The sequence below is a fragment of the Mirounga leonina genome, unplaced genomic scaffold (genome assembly GCF_011800145.1).
Source record: "Mirounga leonina isolate KUSES-001 unplaced genomic scaffold, KU_Mleo_1.0 Mir_169, whole genome shotgun sequence".
NCBI lineage: Eukaryota > Metazoa > Chordata > Mammalia > Carnivora > Phocidae > Mirounga > Mirounga leonina.
Genome location: NW_023270431.1, coordinates 13,645,062 through 13,664,396, shown reverse-complemented (window position 1 = coordinate 13,664,396; position 19,335 = coordinate 13,645,062). Strand labels below are relative to the sequence as shown.

At 33.9% G+C, this 19,335-nt stretch overlaps 1 protein-coding gene across 3 annotated transcripts in view; it reads right to left on the bottom strand.

Moving 5' to 3' along the window:
* The window catches only part of ZNF654 (zinc finger protein 654), an 84,918-nt gene that overhangs the window by 23,161 nt on the left and 42,422 nt on the right, over positions 1-19,335 (bottom strand). For all 3 annotated transcript variants that reach the window (XM_035015164.1, XM_035015165.1, XM_035015166.1), the window contains exon 3: positions 13,464-13,545. In XM_035015164.1, the coding sequence (XP_034871055.1) occupies positions 13,464-13,545 (82 nt within the window). The remainder of the gene's footprint in view (positions 1-13,463; positions 13,546-19,335) is intronic.

Sequence of the window (19,335 nt, the reverse complement as noted above, 5' to 3'; positions counted from 1 at the left end):
AGGTCCCTTGCTCTGATCCCAAATGTATACTCTTGGGTTATGCTGGAAGGCTGGAAGATGGAAATTCTATTACATTTTATTGTGTTAGCAGATTTGTAGTCTTGGGATGAAGAAATGGCAGACTGAAGGAATGAATCCAACCTATAATACGAAAACTTTGCATTCGTTTTAAGATAAAGATGTACTGATAAGTTGGGCATTAACTGATAATTTGTCTATGCATTTTCTGGGATTTTTTTTTTTAAATGTTTGAAATGTTTTTTAGAGAATCTGTTATATTAGACTCGTGATAGTAATATGAATTATGTAACAAGTTGTTTGTAAACAAATCTTAATATTCAGGAGAACTTGGCCGGCTGAATTTAAAAATATTATTTATTCGATTTAGATTTATAAAATTTAATTGTTTGATTATGCTTTTTTAATTCATTATACACCTTGGTTGTTGTTTTGAAAATGATTCCATGAATTTAATTCAATAATTTTAAAAGATTAACTGAAGGCCTAGTGAAGAGTATGACTAGATATATTTTTTTAAATGCATACACTGAGCTTACAGCCTTAAGAAAAAAATAAGATATTGAAATTGTCAATCTTAAAAATTTGAATAAATTGCACATCAATTAAAAACAACTGCCAAAATTTTTGTGCTCAAAAAATCCCTCAGACATTAAAAACATAGTAACAGTTGCAAAGCAAAGCGTCAGTATAAAACAATACATTATTACAAACCTTACTTATGACATAAATCATCAGGCTACATATTCAAAGTGGCAATAAAAACTTTGCTTTTATATGTCATGTTCTTTCATCATCTGAATGTTAAAAGTGGTTATCGGTATGCCACTTTTTATTCCTTGTTTAAACTACATAAAAAGCGGTTTTATTTGTTTTGTAAGAGAACAAGGCAGTAGAAGTATCAAGTTTTAAGATAAAGAATCATTTAGTCAAAGAAGTCAAAGGATCATTAAGTCATAACATGAAAATAATATCTTCTAAAAGTTAGAGTATTCCCAAATTAAAATGAGCAAGCAAGCAAACAAACAAAAACTATATAAGTAATGGGCAAGTTACTTAACCTCTCTGTGCTCCTTCAGTTAACTCATCTGCAGAATAGATACTAAAAACACCTACTTCACAGGATTGTTGTGAGGTTTAAATATACAGTATTGAAAAGTGCTTAGTACAGTGCCTGGCACATAGTAAGCACTTAATATTTCTTCTAGTATTTTTTAACAATTTGGATAAATAAGTTTATCTTAGCATACCCAAATGCCTTAGCATAAAATTAATTTCTACATTTCCATGTGTCAGCATGTTATAGCATTCATAAAAATAAGGTATAAAGTTTTTGATCAGCCATGATATGTTTTAAACACATGGAACATAGTAACAATCTGTGGTAACAAATTATGATTTAAAACAATCATCAATTTCAAACCTAAAGGTAAACAAACTTCTAAATTACTCTAGACACACATACCGCTACCCCTAAAATTCAACTACTGTAAGCTGGCTTTTGGTCCAATAAAAGCACAAAAGATAAGGTGAGCTGGTTGCTAGCCCCTGAATCACTGGTGAGCTTTAGCTTTGCTTCTGAGCTCTTGGACAACCCATCTTTCTAGCTGTCTTACAGTAGGTAAGGTACCAATCATACAGCCATTAGCATTGTGGGACCTATAACTGGACTTAGGCCTAAGTCAAGATATGGTGCAATAGGTCTATTGCTAATTTCCTAAATATGGCTGAAAAGTAAAAAATACTTGGAGGTCTTGTTAAAAAACAGATTCGCAGGCACCAATTCAAACATACTAAATCAAAATTTCTAGAGGAAAGCCCTGATAAACTGTGTATTTAATAACCCCCACCCCACAGTCAACTTTGGCATACTTTTTAATTGTACCTTCTACATTTAGAGTGTACTTTCATAAATGCTAATACTAGAAATTATATACCTGTACTCCTATCAACCCTTCTATTAAAAATTAGTCAATTAGCTTAAGTTCATTTTTCTAAGATAAAGATTATAAGGTAGAGTTTTGTTTTTTTGTGTATGTGCACTTCTTGAATCAAGTGCACCATATTTTGGAGACCACTTTTATGGGAAATAGCTCTGGACAGGAAATAGAGATGAAATGAAGATTTCATTTTGGTCTATTTAAAAACACAAGGGATGAAAGAGAACAAATCTGTCTGTAAATATCTTTTGGCTCCCCACTCCTATGGATGATATGCAATTTAAAAGCCTTGAAAGTGAAAAAGGAAGCACTTAAACCACTGTAGAATTCACAACTTATCTTTCCTATATATACATATTATATATTTTTTAGAATGTTTACTTAATTAAAAACTTGGACCTATATATTAACTTAATCTTTTATTAAGTCATCTGTCTACTATAGTTGATACCCACCACACTGTGCTAAACATAATTCCCTCAGAAATTTCCATTCAACCTTGTGTTTTTGGCAAAGGTAGAGAGAAAACACAACTCCTTCCCTCACTCTTCTTTCAGAATCTATTGTGGTATGGGCTTAATGTTTTGTTCAGAAGAATTTTCTTCCCTGAACCTGTTGCCTCTTTAGAACTGGCACCTATAACATGTCTGCAAAACTGCAGACCAGTTTTCTGGCCATTCTATATACTTCTTTGGCAGCTTATAGAATGAAATTTTTTTTTTTTAAGATTTTATTTATTTATTTGACAGAGAGAGACACAGCGAGAGAGGGAACACAAGCAGGGGCAGTGGGAGAAGGAGAAGAAGCAGGCTTCCCACCGAGCAGGGAGCCCAATGTGGGGCTCAATCCCAGGACCCTGGGACCATGACCTGAGCCAAAGACAGACACTTAACAACTGAGCCACCCAGGCGCCCCATATTTTTTTATTTTTAATAGCATAAAATTCTTAATGCCCCAACTTCATATTTAAGGACCTCTGGATGTACCTTCCTAACTCATTCACCTATTGTACAGGAATCCTTTCCTCCAACCTCATCTCTTCCATGTCTCTTAGATTCATCATGTACTGTCTTGCTTACGCTTTTCTCATTATTACTCTCTTTCTCCTTCAACTTCCTATAAACCTATCTAAACCTTCCCATAAACCATTCTAAATCCTTTCCTATCTTTTCATAGTCCTACTTTTCCCTGAGAAACCTCTACTAGCTACCTCAATCCATAATAAACTTAATTCCTTCTCCTGCAGTACTGAAAATGAGTACCAGTCTACTCTTCTGGTATTTATCATATAAGAGGAGGCCTTGTATTAAGGGTTGACATCTTACTTCTTAGGTAATTAAAAGCTTCTTCAAACAGAGCCAAGAAAGGAAAGGTATACCAGAGAAGATAAATTCTCAATAATTAACTTTTTAATTAAAATAGGGTTTTATGGAAATCCATGTAATCAGAAGCACTATGCAGTGTCTGTCTTATTTTGAATGAAATGCAGGTTCCACAGTAAAATTATAGAATACCATGTCAAATTCATTCATAAAACAAGCTATTATAGCAAATCAAATTAAAAATATTTTAAAAAGGTCTTCAATGTGGTCAATGTCTAGAAACAGAGCTTTTAAAATACAGTAAAATCTTCTTAACAATACTTTGAAAGAAGATATGATCATATCTTTTATTTATCACACTTTCTCATTGGTTATCTTATGGCAAAGCATTTCAAAAAGTTGTAAAATATAAAGATGTTACATAGTTTTCTTTTAAAAAAAGACAACATCACACATTTGCTGTTCTTTTCTATGGTAAGTTCCTAAAGAATATTTACCTAATGTTTTTTAAAAAATAAGCATTCTGAGTTTGTCCATATAAAGAAAACAGTATAACAGTGAAAAGGTTACTGCTTTTCAAAAGAAAGTTCTTATGGAGAAAATGATTTAAAATGAATGTTTGGAAGTGTTTGCATTTTTACATGTTTGCTGTTGCCAAAAATCAGCATGTCACCTATAATGTTTGTATCTGTGCCCTTAAAAAAATTAAATTAGAACTTTTTTATTGAAAAACCTTTCAACTGCAGCATTTTAATAGGTTTTCAATTCATATGTTAAAAATGGTTAGTATCAAGAAAACACTGCTTTCAGTAACAATAGAAATTTAGTGGTCAAATTTCAGCAACTCTAAATTTGGTGGAAGGAATTTAAAACTGAGTATCACAGTTTAGAAGATTTTTCATTTGGATCTACCAAAGGTGTCTTTTTCACCTATGACAGCTATTAAAACCAAGTATCAAAGTAACCTGAACCTAAAATCAGACTATGAATTACTATATGACCAAGTGTTAAAATTTTTCAAAATAAAACATACTCAGTCACACTGCTGTCATTAGTCCTTACACTGTTAAAACATTTTACTTTTATCTTTTTAAAATTTTTTTATGTTTTATAATGTATATATTAGTACATGCACATAAATAACAAATATATGTGTATTGATATGTATGTATTTTTTTAAAACATGAATGGTTGTCCTATCAGAAGTAGAGATTCCTGTTTTTAGGTATTATTTGTTTTTACACTGGGTTTGGAATCAAATATAAAACTCACCGTCTTCTATTGATCCCAATATTACGTCAACTTTATTATTTGACGTGCTTCTTCCTGTTATTTCTACTGTTTACACTCTAGTGTAGGCCTTCATCTGCTATCATTTAGATAACCACATTAATTTCTTCTTCCTCTCTCTCCCAGTAAGTCTTTGGAAGGCCTCAAAATGTTAGATCACAAAGCATTTTATTAATAGCAGTATAAATAAAACATTTCTTTAGGGGCCCATGGCTGGCTCAGCTGGAAGAGCATGTAACCCTTGATCTCAGGGTCATGAGTTCAAGCCCTTCTTGGGTCTAGAGATTACTTAAATAAAACTTAAAAAAAAATTTCTTTAAACCTATTGTTTTGACATCTACATTACTGCAAACACGTGATTATATCAATTCATAGAACAGATTAAGTGTAATACTGGTTGAAGGTAAGACTTAGGCCCTTGTCCTACTTCTATAAACCTCAACTCCATCGGAGCTTAATTTTCTGATCTGTAAAATAAGGGATTATTGGATTAAACAATTATCTCAAAATTATAAAAATCCATGAATGCCTATTAATTACATAAATTTGATTTTTAAAAATAACTAGTATCATGTACTTATTGAGCTATTTAAGATGCCTCATTTGGGGACTTTAGAAAAAAATGGCTATTTAAATGTAAGCAATTGTTCCCTGTTTAATAAACATGACTATATTTTTATACATTTTAAAAATCTTAAGTAGTAAATGTAAATGTTACTTAAATTAGCAATTGGAGTTTTATCTGAAGGGGAAGTCAATCATAAGTACAGCAAAACCTTCAACTGAGAGCATAACCAAATTTCAGAATCGGTGACCACCATGCTAATGAAAGCACAACCCTACCAGTAACATTTTTAAATTGGTAAGGAAATAACATGGCCAACAGAGAAGTGCTATTGTTATGATTCTAACCTATAAGACAGACCCTGACGCAGAATTAAGGTGTGTGCTAGATTTACTTGAATACAGGTTCCCATACAAAGAAATAAATATAAAATCTGATTCAGCGCAAGGAGCAATAGAGTTAGTCAAGACAACAGGTCACAGTACTGGCAATGCTACAAATTGGGCAAGTTAATCTCCAATAAATATTATTGAATGGACGAATGAATGAATTTCCATGTCCTCGGTTTCATCATGTATTAAAGTTAGACTGGATTTAATGACCTTTACAGTGCTTTACAGCTAAATTTTCTATGATCTAGTATATTATCTGGGAAAACATAAACTACTTCAAGCACTAATATGCTCATAATTCTAGTTATTAGGACACTATAGAATCATCTTTCAGTGATCAACGAATGCCTCAATGACCCTGATGCGCTTTCAGAGCTATTTGCAAAGTATTAATCTTACCATTGATTCTGAAGGCACTTCCATGCCTGCTCCTGACAACACAAAATTGTAAGATGCTCAGAATATAAGATCTTTGTTTATATTGGATACTGTGGTATGAATAACTATCAATGCACAATGTTTAGTACCTGCTTTTGAGATGACTGCCATTCCATGTGTCAGGGTATACTGGCCTTTCCTGAGATACACAACTTATTGATGCTGACAGCCTTATCTTTTGGAGGCTCGTCTTGGTCCCTTGAGCTTAACTGTCTCAAGTTTATTAATTATATTATGCTTGAAATAACTCTGGCTCTTAAATCTCTTCAAAGTGATTACAGAACTTCAACAGTTGAGGTAAAATATTTCCTTCTCAGATTTTTAAAAAAAGTAATAGAGAAAGTGAAAACATTCCTGAGGTGGTAATATACAAGAATTATTAATAGGAGTAACAAGTTCAGACATATAAATGACAGTGAAAAAATATCAAAGCTTTACCCATTTCAACCTAAGATTTATCTAAGGAATACAATTTTTATAAAATGATTTCAGAATCTGAAATTTTAATTTTAACATCAGTCTTTTTCATTCCCAATGCTAAATATGTGGCATACTTGTTGAGCATGTTTCTTTCATAGAAAGTGAAATCTCTTCCCTTATACCTTTTTCACAATTAAGCAGACTTCAATTTCTCTTTTTTCTACACGCTGCCAAAGTAGAATCCACAAATAAATATTCAGTGGTTTTATCCCCTGAATGCATTTGTTGATCTGTCCCCCATCTCACTGTACAGTAGTAACGAGTGGTCCATGAAGTAAATTTCAGAAAATGTACCTCACTGTTTCTTGTTTTTTAGAGTTCAGCAATGATTATACATCTCTAAGAGAGATTTTTTTTTTTAAAGAAAGAAATGCCTATGTACTTATTTATCCTTCATTTGTGTTGGCAAACATACCAATACTAGGGGCTAAGACTACTAAGTGCTGGAGACACAGGGATGAAAGTAGCTTCTGCCCATGAGCTCTAACAGCATAGCTGGAGAGGCTTATCAAGCCACAGACAGAACACAGAGGGATTAGTGTTTCAGTAACAGTAGAAAAGCTTGTGGTGGGGCGAGTGGGGTGGCATCATATGCAGTCAAAATGGAATTAAGCAGAGACAAGAGCGAACTTCTATTAGAGAAAAAAAGAATATGTGAACACAAATTTTGAAACTGCTCCTCAAAATTTCTTATTATTATTAAGTTGGTATTATCATATTCTCTAAAAGCATTTTAACCAGTACTACAAAGGTGGTTTGAATACCAAGATTAGGATTTTACCAAATTAAGTCTTTAGGCAGCTTACTGCAAGTAGTCTAGGAAGGGAACACAGTCCAGAAGGTTTTAGTAGAAAGTAGGTTCTTCATATTAGGGGTGCCTGGGTGGCTCAGTCGGTTAAGTGTCCAACTCTTTATTTTAGCTCAGGTCATGATCTCAGAGTAGTGAGATCGAGCCCCGCCACTGGGCTCCACGCTCAGTGTTCAGCGGGGAGTCTGCTTGAGATTCTCTCTCTCCCTCTCCCTCTGTTCCTCTCCCCCATGTGCACTCTCTCTCACACACGCACTCTCTCTCTCAAATAAAATAAATAAATCTTTTAAATCATATTAGCTAAAAATAAAATCTGGGAGGTATGCTGGGTTATAATGCCACTAACTTCCATTAGGGAAAATCAACATTTGCCCCAGTGAAATAGGATGGGCATAACAATTTAAATTCCTCTCTTGTGGCTGGTTCTTTTACTTTTGATTCTTTTTGCTCTTCTTTTACGATGCTATCGCAATAAAATAGTGTTGGGCCTCCTCCTGTTTGGGAGGTTGTATCCCCTATCTTCTCCCATCTGCTTCTCCCAATTATCTAAAGAAGGACAAGCAGATTGAAAAATAGGGTAGAGTCTCAGGAAAGAAAGTAGTTTAACTAAGACCTACTTCTATTCTGAACAAAAAAGATCTTTGTGACTTATACATTGACCCCAAGGGATGAAGACAGAATTTTCACTGAGGTCAGGGCAGGCTTACTAAAACAACTGCAGAGCTCTAGCAGTAAGGCTTTTAGATTATTGATTAGCATTTTGCTGACTACTCCAGGGTCTTTTTTTCCCCCCCTAAATTGGGGCTGGGGAGGCTTTATAACATCTATTTTTCTCTTGATTTATAAAAGTAATACATGTTCTTGGTTTAAAAAAAAAAAAAAAGGCAAGAAAGATACAAATATAGACCCATCAATCTAACCATCCCTGGGCATTAGTACTTGGATGTTCCAAAGATATTTAAAACTCTGTCTAGAATGGAAGTTATCTTCTTTCTATATCCTGTTCTTCCCCCTATAATCACTGCTCTTCACCCTATAATCACTGCTCACTTAGTGAATGGCACTACTGTATATGGTTACATCAGCTTAAATGCCCCCCAAATATACCTGATTCTTCCCTATCTTCCTTACCTCCATCCAATCAATACCATAATCTGAGATTTTAGTTCCATATTATTATGTGTGGGCTTGTATTTTCTTTTCCCAGAATCATTTCTAACATTAAAGAATTTTCATTACAGCCATATTAATAACAGTCTAATTTTTACTTGTTTCCTCATATCAGTCCTATTTTTTAATTCTATAACAACTCTATTTGCAAATTCTTTGTTTTGACCATTTCTAAATCAGCTGGCATACTTCTGGTTTTTTTTTCTGATAAAAGACTTATAGTTGCTTTGTTTTTCTAGTATTTGGACTATTTCTTTCTGTTGCCCTCTCTCATAAACTATAGGGCTTGGCAGCTATATTATGAAATAACATTTTTTTCCCTTAAAAAACCCCACAGACATTATTTATTTATTCTGGTATTTGTTACAGTGGAGAAGTTCACTTCCAGCCTGATTTTATTTTTACCTTTGTGAGAATCCTGTTTTACATGAGTCCTGCATTGGTAGGAACTTTCCTTTATCCTGAAAATTGAAGACTACAATAAGATATGGCGGCATATTAACTATGAAAATACTATGTAACAATAAGATATGGCTGCATGTAACTATTGAAAATACATTTTTAGAGATCTGTTTCCTTCACTGATTTTTTTCTGGAGCTAATCTGCTATTGATCACCTACTTTTAATTTAGTAGTTTCATCTCTATACAATATTTTAACTCCATACATTCTCTGGGATGGTCCCTTCTTTACAATTTCACTTCCAATTTCATGGAGGATACCCTGAACTCAACCACAGAAAGAACAAAACTGATCCTTTTTTTTTTTTTTTTAACTGTCTTACCTTAACCATGTAACTGATGGTAACTGGCATTAATCTCTTTATTCATCTTTACCTAGAATATCTAGAAAGAAAGCTGTTTTACTAATGGATAAATAAGTCTCTCTGACTCCTTTAAGCTCAACCAAGACAGAAGGGAAAAGGTTCTAAGTGTACTTTGTTAGATCAATGGCCCATGAGGCAGTAAAGAGGAAGCTACAGTGGGAGACAGCCACACCTCTTTGCAAAACTTTCTAACCTCTGGGTATTGGGGCAGGCTGCATTTAGTTTGGGTCATACTCTCATTTTCTCAATGGAAGGAATGCTTTCATGAAGAGCCATACATCCCATTTTTAATACTGATAGCTTAGTCATATCAGTATTCCTGTTCTGTGGGCTTGGAGGCACACCTGGTGCATTTTCAAGAAACACCAACAAGAATGAGATTGGCCATACACCTAATGCCCCACCATCTGGAATTTTTTCCAGTCCCCACCGTTACAAGCTGATAGGGGTAGGGGGCATTACTGGATAGCATTTGGAAGGCCTTCCCTCTCTTTCCCCTATTTAATCACATTCCGTTAATCAAGTATTGTTTGGCCTATCACTTGAGATGGATTCATCCCTGAGGGCGTGATATAGATCCTGATCCTAGTTTCCAACATTCATAAGGAATTTTGTTCTCTTGTTATTTTTATCATTTCATTGGGAATCTAAATTTAATTACATTAATGGGTTTTGGAGACCCAGTGTATGAATTCAATCACAAGGCTATGGAAAGCTTACCAATGAACAGATTAAAAATAATAATGAGGTAGGCCCATCATATAAGAAATGTGTCGTCATCTTTTTTGAGGTAAAGAAAAATTATCGAAAGACAAAAATTAAGAAAGCAAGCTTTTAGAAGCCAGCAAACAGAACATCTGGCTCGAAGAATGAAATTTCCTCTCAGAATAAGGTAGAGGAAAAATTACAGTCAATAACAAGATTTAAAATTTCTACTTGAGCAGTTCAGATTTTAGGAGATCAGAAATTCATTGAAGAAAAGAGTAACTTAAGAATAAACTTAAGGGCCAGGTTTTGGTCTTACTGTGAAAACAGAAATCCAGGTAGGAGAACTTCAGAGCCCACACGCCGAAAGGAGGGATAATTAACTCAAATCCAGCAAAGAAAGTTAATCCCTTGTTAACTCAAATTGTGGTCCAGGGACAAGCACCATAGCCATCACTTCTGAGCTTGATAGAAATGTAGACTCTCAGGCCCCCACCCCAGAACTACTGAATCAATATCTGCATTTTAACAAGATTTCCAGGTACATTAAAGTATGAGCAACATTAATTTCATCCTACTTATGGTAGAGGAGAAAGGGCAAGATCTTAAGCTGGTACAAATCTTTATGAAAGATGAATAGTAATGAACCACTTGGGGAAACAGGGTTTGCATTAGAAAATATAAAAACATTCCAAAAAGTGACATTGGGATTATCACTGGACTATCAAAGATAAGTCAAAAGCCTGGGGAATTTACAAAGCTTAGCAAATGCAAGAGTTTAGGGAAGTGTACATGATGGACTACATGTTGGCCCTTTGTGGGTCCCTAAGGGCACAGGCCTGAAAGCACCAAATAGCAGCAGCTCAGTTCAGAAAATGGAGGATGAAAGGTGGTGAAATCTCTCCTAGGAGGCAGGAGTTAGAGGCTTGAGAAAATTCAGAGTAGGAAGAAAGAAGTTGGAAGTAGGAAGAAGCCATAGCAACAAAAGTGGCAGAAGTGGCAGAGAGATTTTAAAAACAAAAGAGAACAAAAGGAGGGTTGGGCTTTAGAAATTGAGCAGAAGATAGTAAAGGGTACAAAACCAAGAACTCTTCCCTGAGGAATTATTTTGAAAACTGAATGGAAACCCTGCTCAAAAAAAAAAAAAAAAAAGAAAAAAGAAATTTTTATCCCTTCACAGATGTTATGATTTCACACATTTAAAACATAATTCAAATATCGTCTCTCATCTACTCTACAAACACTTCAGCGGTTCCCATTATCAGTGCTCAGTTAACATCTTCATGAGGCATTTCCTGACTATCTCATTTAAAACTGAAATTTCTTTCCCCAATACCACCAGGCCAGCACTCCCTAGCTCCTTGGCCTGCTTCATTTTCCTGTGAGTCATTTGTCACTTTCTAAAATACTCTTAAATTTACAAAGATTTGATTTATTGTCTTTCTGTCTTTTTACTAGAATTAAACTCCACAATAGGAGGGTTCTTTTGGTTTTGCTTACTACTGTTTTTGCCAGAGCTTAGTGCCTAGCATATACTGGAGACTTAATAAATATTTGCCTAGTAAAAATTCAAAAATGGAATGCCAGGAACACAAGTGTCAAAGAAAAATGTAATGGAAAATTACAAAGTTTTCTGAATATAGATTTTAATTAGAGTGTAAGCTCCATAATGGGGCACCTGGCTGGTTCAGTTGGAAAAGCATAGGACTCTTGATCTCGGGGTCATGAGTTCAAGCCCCACAAAGGGTGTAGAGATTACTAATAAATAAATAAATAAATAAACTTAAAAAAAAATGTAAGCAAGTAGAATGTTTAATATAATATACCTAGTTTTACTGATTCTAAGGCATTTTTTTCCTATTTTTACAACTCTAAAATCAGAGTATGTTTTATAGTCAACGCTATCTTAGAATCCAAGCCAGCCTGGTAATGATCACAATGTAGTTGTCATTCTGTATCCATGGACATTCGAAGAGACAGCATGAAAACTTGCACAAAGGTATATTGGTGACTCCGAATAAAATCCAAGAGACTAGCAGAGCACTCTTTTAACTTGTGGGAGGCAAATGGTATGGGGAGGGCACAGGGCAATTAATGTAATTTAACAATACTCTGAAGCAGGAGTCAAAAGCTGGTGGGTTAAACAGAACCATAAAACCAGTTTAAGCTTTGGGCGCCTGGGTGGCTCAGTCGTTAAACGTCTGCCTTCGGCTCAGGTCATGATCCCAGGGTCCTGGGATCGAGTCCCACATTAGGCTCCCTGTTTCCTGGGAGGAAGCAGGAAGCCTGTTTCTCCCTCTCCCACTCCCCCTGCTTGTGTTCCTGCTCTCGCTATCTCTGTCTCTGTCAAATAAATAAATCTTTAAAGAAAAAAAAAAAAAGCTTAAGCTTTTAAAAGCCCAGTGCCAATGGCTTTTAGTTCTTTTATCAACTATTTTAGGAAATGCTACCTTTTGATGCCACTGAAGACAAAATGGTATAGAAAAACAGACAGTGACTGAGTGGAAAAACAAATCTAGAGTCAGATTCTAAATGTGAACAAGTTCTAGATATATCTTAGCCAATTAAGTCTGCTTCTAATTTTCCTATGTCTATGTATGCACCAGAGTGAGAAATCATAAAAATGTATTTTAATTCAGTCTAAAAGATCTCTTTCAATAAATACAAAATAAAAATTCCAGATGAGAGAGAGCAATGCATGACGTTTCTGTTACTATGCTGATCTCCTTCCTTAAGATGGACAGCAACACTCCTGGTTGACCATAAGCCTCTCTTAATAACACATAATAGGAATAAATGTAAGATGTCTGAACACTTTACCCCTAGAGGGAGCTCAAAGTACATCTTCCTTTATTCCACCCTAGAGAATAATGATGAGATGACAAGGACATATTAGTGAGCCATAGTACTAGGTACTGCTTCCCAAGCAAATGGTAAAAAGATCAAATGATCAAATGTTCTTGCGTCTACAGATCTTTGGATCTTTGTCATTCCCTTCTGGATTTACTTTCTCCTCTCATATATAGCACGTGCCAAAAAAAAAAAAAAAAAAATTGCTTCCTATCTTGGGAAGGCTATTGAGAAAATAAATGAGAAAATCAGGATATAGCCAAGGGGAAAAAGTGACATGGGACAGACAGCCTGCTTTTGGGCTAGGCAAGAAGAGTCCTTCTTGAGTTCTACATGGGGCTTTGAAACCAAAGCCTATCGCAATAAAAAGTGTGAGTATATGTGCAAGATGTGCTTAGGAATCTACAAGGGTGGTAGCAGCAAGCTCTGGTCTAGCAAATGTGGAACTGGAATGTTAATTTGAACTGCTTTTAGTAATATAGCTAAAAGTTAATTTTAAGAACCTTATTTTTCTGCTAGTAAAATATATAGGATCCTAACCATTGCCATCTTAGTAAATATAAAAACCTAAAAGCAATAAACAATCAATATATCATTTTTAGGGGGAGAATAAGGCATGTGTTAAATGTAGACAAAATGTGAAGGAGTAAACTGTTTACCTGGAATGATCCAAGAATATCCTTTAAGGGCTCTTCATAAAACTCATCTCTTCCAAAGAACAGCAGCAACTCAAAGAAGCTCCTAGAAAGAATAAGTGAATAACTTTCATTGCTTCTTTAATTTTTTTTTGCCCCAATTTAAAATATTCTCAAGAGATAAAAACTATGTAATATCAGATATTTAGTTTTAAAATGGCCAGATTTTAATCATTACATTGATCATTTAAGATTCATGTTACGTTTTCAGTAAAATTTTAATAGAAGTGTCTTCAAAGAAAATACAAAGAAATATACTGAAGTTCTAGTCTACGGCCATACCACCCTGAAGCGCCCGATCTCATCTGAAGTTCTAGAACTATAGAATGAACAATTACATTACTCATGCCTACCAGTGTTCACAATGCAAAAAAAACCCAAACAAACAAGCAAACAAAAAAAAAAAATGCAGTGGTATACCAGGTGGCAAAAATTTTGTTACATGTGTCAAGATGATTTAAAATGGGTCCAGCTTCACCCTTGTAAAATGGGCCCCTTAGAAAATTCAATAACTAATTTTCTTCAGATGGATATAAAGGATGGATAAAATTAACATAAAAGTATAAGAAAATTAGAGAGTCACTGTGAAACTCTCAGCCAACATTTATGTTATAGTAGTATCACCAATTAGGTATCTAATAAACGATACATGGGTTCTCAAACTCTGGGCTTACCTTGATTTTCCCACTCATGACAGACAGCCCAAAAGTCTGTGGTTCCTTTTTAAATAATTGTTTTTGGAAAATATTGTAACTAAATACTTTATGTGTCTTTATAAATTCATAATTTCATATAGGAAGAAATAGGACTTATTTCCTAATCATGAGCATGAAAAACTATGAAAATTATTTAATATTACTTAGCAGTCCTAAAGTAGAGCAAATGACAAATACCACAGAATCTTTAGATTTTAATTCACCTACAAGATCCTCAACTAGGAATACCCAAAGTTGTATTTTTTAATCATTTTTTGCCTTTAATCCAAATTAATCTCTAAGAATGAAGTTTTTAGAATGCAAACATAACTATGAGACTATGTAGTTTAAAAAAAATTATATAAAAGACCCAAGTATTACACAATAATTAAATACTTCTAAATAACCATGCCCCATAACGTATTTTATAAAACTTTAATTACTTAAAGTAGTTAAAAACAATTTTTAAATGTCAACAGACCAAAATATATAAAAGTAATCAAAGAAAATGATACATAAAGAATCTTTGTTGATTTCCTTAATTAAAAAGCTTAAACAATTTTTTTTTTTTTTAAAGTAGGATCCACCCTGGGCGTGGAGCCCAATGCAGGGCTTGAACTCATGACCCTGAGATCAAGACCTGAGCTAAGATCAAGAGTCATACACAACCCAATGAGCCACCCAGACACCCCTGAAGAAAAAGTTAACAACCTGGTAAAACACTGGAAGAGGACTATCCCACAGAAAAGAAACACAAGTGAATTTTTTTTCAAATATGAAAAGATGTTCTACTTTACTCAAAGAAGTAAAAATTTATGAAGATGAAATACCTTTCCTATCATATTTATGATAGGAATGAAAATGCTGACGGCTCTGATGTAGAGAAATAAGCTCTGGTATCTTGTTGGAGGTATGGTAAGAGGTACTACCTCTTTTAAAGGGCAACACAGTAATAGTCATCAGAAAATTTACAATATGCACATAATCATTTGACTTAGCAATTCCACTTATAGAACTAAATCAGCCAAATATACACACATTAGCTCAAAGACTATATAGGGATATGCATCCACAAATGATTTGTAACAGCAAAAGAACAGAAACATACTAAATGTCTACCACAGGGGGCTGGGAAAATGAATTACAATACACCTATACAATGAAATATAATACAAATGTTAATGAGAATATTAGAATACACTTAAATCTATATGAATAGAAGAGGGGAAAATTCCAAGATATACTGTTAAGAAAAGATGCAGAAATATATTAACTACATTATCATTTGTGTGAAGGGAGGGAGGGGATAGAGGGCACATGAATACCAATGCATATTGTCAAAGTATCTAGAGGGATATGCAACAAACTGGTAAAAGCAGTCGACTCCACGTAAGTAAAACAGAATTTGGGGGCCAGAAATGTAAAGAATTGTCATTATTAACCCTTTTGCAATTATTTATTTTACTATTGATGAATATGAAAAAAGCCCCATCAATGTACCCCTGGAATCTTCTCTATCCCTATACCATTAATTCACATCTACATCATCTTTAAATTTCTAATAGACCTTTCCTATGCTATTCCACACTCACTCACTCATAAGTACATGTTTGATATAGCTGCCGCCATTGTTATCATCCTAAAACACAGAATGATTTGACTTAACAGACTTTACAAACTGCTGTTTGGATTGTACCATCTAAAAGCAAAGACATTCAGAGGACACACTTATTTTGTATGGATAAAATATTTTTTAAAAATATTTTAGTTGCTAATACTTAAAAACTTTGCTACTTCAGACTAAATCTAGATTTCCCTGAGCTCCTATGAAACAGGAACCCCTATAACACAGGGTTTGCATCTCTCTATGACAAAATAAGCTGAGCAGCTACTACCTTTAGACAGAACATGAACCTCCTTTCCAATTTGCCAGTCTCTGTCCACCTCTCCAACATACTAGCTGCTTAACTGATTTTTTTACTAACATTCCCTTCCCATTCTATGTAGATATTTGAGATCATTAATCTATAGCAGGAAATACAAATTCCTTATCTTGATATAAAAACTTTTATGTCTGATTCAAAACTATATTTACACACATAACTTTTATCAGAAATTTTATGCTCTCCAATCACAGCTTCTCCCCATTTCCTTAACTCATATGCTCTTATGGTCTTTGGATCTATTTTGCTTCCTCAAGACCTATTTACACAATTTTACATAGGAATCTGGTCTAAAATTCCCTTCCTTCTCTCCAAATATATAGCTGATTCTGTACTATCATAATATTGTACTTTACGTATATATTATAACCTATTGAAACAGCGGCATTAAGTTTGCACTAAGTAGAAGGGAAAGGGATTGCATCATTATGTTGAGTAGATAGTATTGACTGGTAGGGCAATTAACTGTATTAAAAGAGGGAGAGAGATAGCAAAGGTTTTTAGTGGAAATAAAATGTTCTATGGAGTATATTTAGATCTGAGTATGCAGACGCATGTGACCCTGTACAAAAAAATCCAACAAAATATGCAGAATTATATAATGTCTGAATTATGTGAAAATGAAAGGGGAGCCAACATAACAAAAGATAGAGATCTGTGCAGACCCCACTATCGGCTACCTCAATAACAAGGCCCAACTCCATGATAATGACATTAAAATGTTAAAACTACATGCAAAGTAAGAGTAAATAAAAACAAAAGAGTAAATAAAAACAAATCTAGCTAGCTCTGTCTTAGGGTTTCAGGGAAGTAAACAAGTATTTATGTGGTAGTGAAATCACTAGGGGAAAAATCTAGATTATTTATAGAAGTAGAAACTTCAGGCTCCAAACCTGTTGTATTTCCTATTGACTGGTATAAAGGATCAACTAAATGTTTAGAGATCAAGTTACCTAGCCCTCATGGAAGAAAACTCTATGATGGAGGGTGAGTCCAGACTAGAACAAAGTAGGACCCCCAAAATATATGTAGCAATCTAGAGCAGGGCTGGCAGACTACTATCCACAGGCTAAATCTGACCCAATGATAGCCTGTTGAATAATGCATGATAAGAATAGTTAGCCATATTTAAATTGTTAAAAGAAGAAGAAGAAGAGAAGAAAAACCTGGAATAACTTTTCGTGACAGGTAAAAATGATCTGAAATTCAAATATCCTGTCAATAAATGAGGTATTATAAGAAAACAACCATACCCATCCATTTACATATTGGCTATGGCTGCTTGCACACTACAATGACAGAACTGAGTAGTGGTAACAGAAACCTTAAGAGCTAAGCCTGAAATATTTACTGTCTGGCCCTTTACTCACCCATGGTCTACAGCCACAGTGTTTGGGTTTCAATCTCAGCTCCACCACTTTCTTGATATGTAACCCTGGGCAAGTCACTTAATAGCTCTATGCCTCAGTTTATTTGTTTATAAAACAGAAATAATAACTACCTTTTGTAAAGCACTTAGAACAATCAATCCCTGGTTGTGCTACTGATGCTTGCTAATAATAAAAGTACTGTTAATTTTTATTATTAACATTGCCATCAAAGTTCCTCCTTCAATAATCTAAGAGGAAACACAGATCTTCATAGATTTGTTTTTCTCTGCTGTGTACTGTCAATTTTGTTGAAACATAAGACATCAATTTTTCTTCACTTACATTATGAAGCTTTTTAAGATATCTGACTAAATTCATCAAAGGGTTTCTAAAAATTTATTAGTGTATGTTTATATCAGTTTTTAATTTTGAATATGTTTAATATAATGTTTAATGTTTGTATAATGTATATTTAATACAATATTTAATATTACCAGTCGATATACTAATCAATTTATAATTAACCTTAGTCCAAGTTATGAGTTAACTAAAGTTCATTTACATAAATTGAAATATTTATTCAAAATAGAATTACTTAAAATGACTTCTATAAAAACAAATTATTTATAGTGGGACATATACATGATAAATAGCATGCCTTTGAATTTAAAAAATTATACATTATATAATCATACTTACTTGACTTGCATCAATCAGTATATTGCTATGAGTTATGCAAGTTTAAATAAGTAGAGTACTGGTACAGTCCCTATTTATGAAACAAACTACACACCACCATCAGGATTCTTGGAAGTCAGACTATATTTTCTCATCTATTACAAATGGTAATAAAGTATCAGACTTCCTTAAAATAAGACACACATAGTAGATTGTTTGGTAGTTACAACGAGAATTACTATTCTTTTTTGGGGTCTCTGTAGCATATAGGTAATTTTCACCCTGAAATACAAGAATGTGAATTTGTGTATTTATCCACCATAGGAAAATTCCACTGAAGTATGATGCTTATTAACTATCCAAATGCAAGAAATCCACTTACTAATATAGAATACAACAGAGAAAGACAAACAGAAAACACAAGCAAGAACTGGAGATACAGGGAATGGAGTGTACATGTCTAAGATGTCTAATTATACTTGCACAAAAAAAAAAAGAGAGAGAGAGAGAGAGATGAGGTAAAGACAAAAACAAGGTAAGACTTTTTCATAATTGATGAAAAATACCAACCCTCAGATCTAGGAAGCCCAGGAAACCCCATTAAGGATTAATAAAAATAAGTCTAAACCTAGCTAATCACAGTAAACTATAAAACATCAAATACAAAAAAAAAAAAAACAATGTATAAACAACCACAGAAAAATAGAAACTGTTTTCAAATAGATAGGAAATTAAATTAGCAAGAAGGATCTAAGATGCAAATTAGTGAATATATAGGCTACAAATTTTGACACCCTTCATGAAGAAATAATCTCATCTGGGCTTTAAAATACAGCAAAAACACATGACATAAATAGCATTTAAGTTGGAAGGAGAAATTTTAGGATTATTATTCCAGTGTCCTTAGACTGGAGGAAGGTAATTTAAAATTTACATACAAATAAAAGTACTTGCAAGTTTTTGTGGAGGTAGGAGAGTTGATTATCTAGAAAGCTGAATATCTAGAAAAACCATGAAACAGAGTAATGAAAAGGAGCAAGCCAATATTAAAACATTTTGTAAAGCCTCTATAATTGAACCACCATTGTATTGGCAGATGAAAAAATAGCCTAATGAAATGAAAAATCCAAAAATAGACCAACTGATGTGA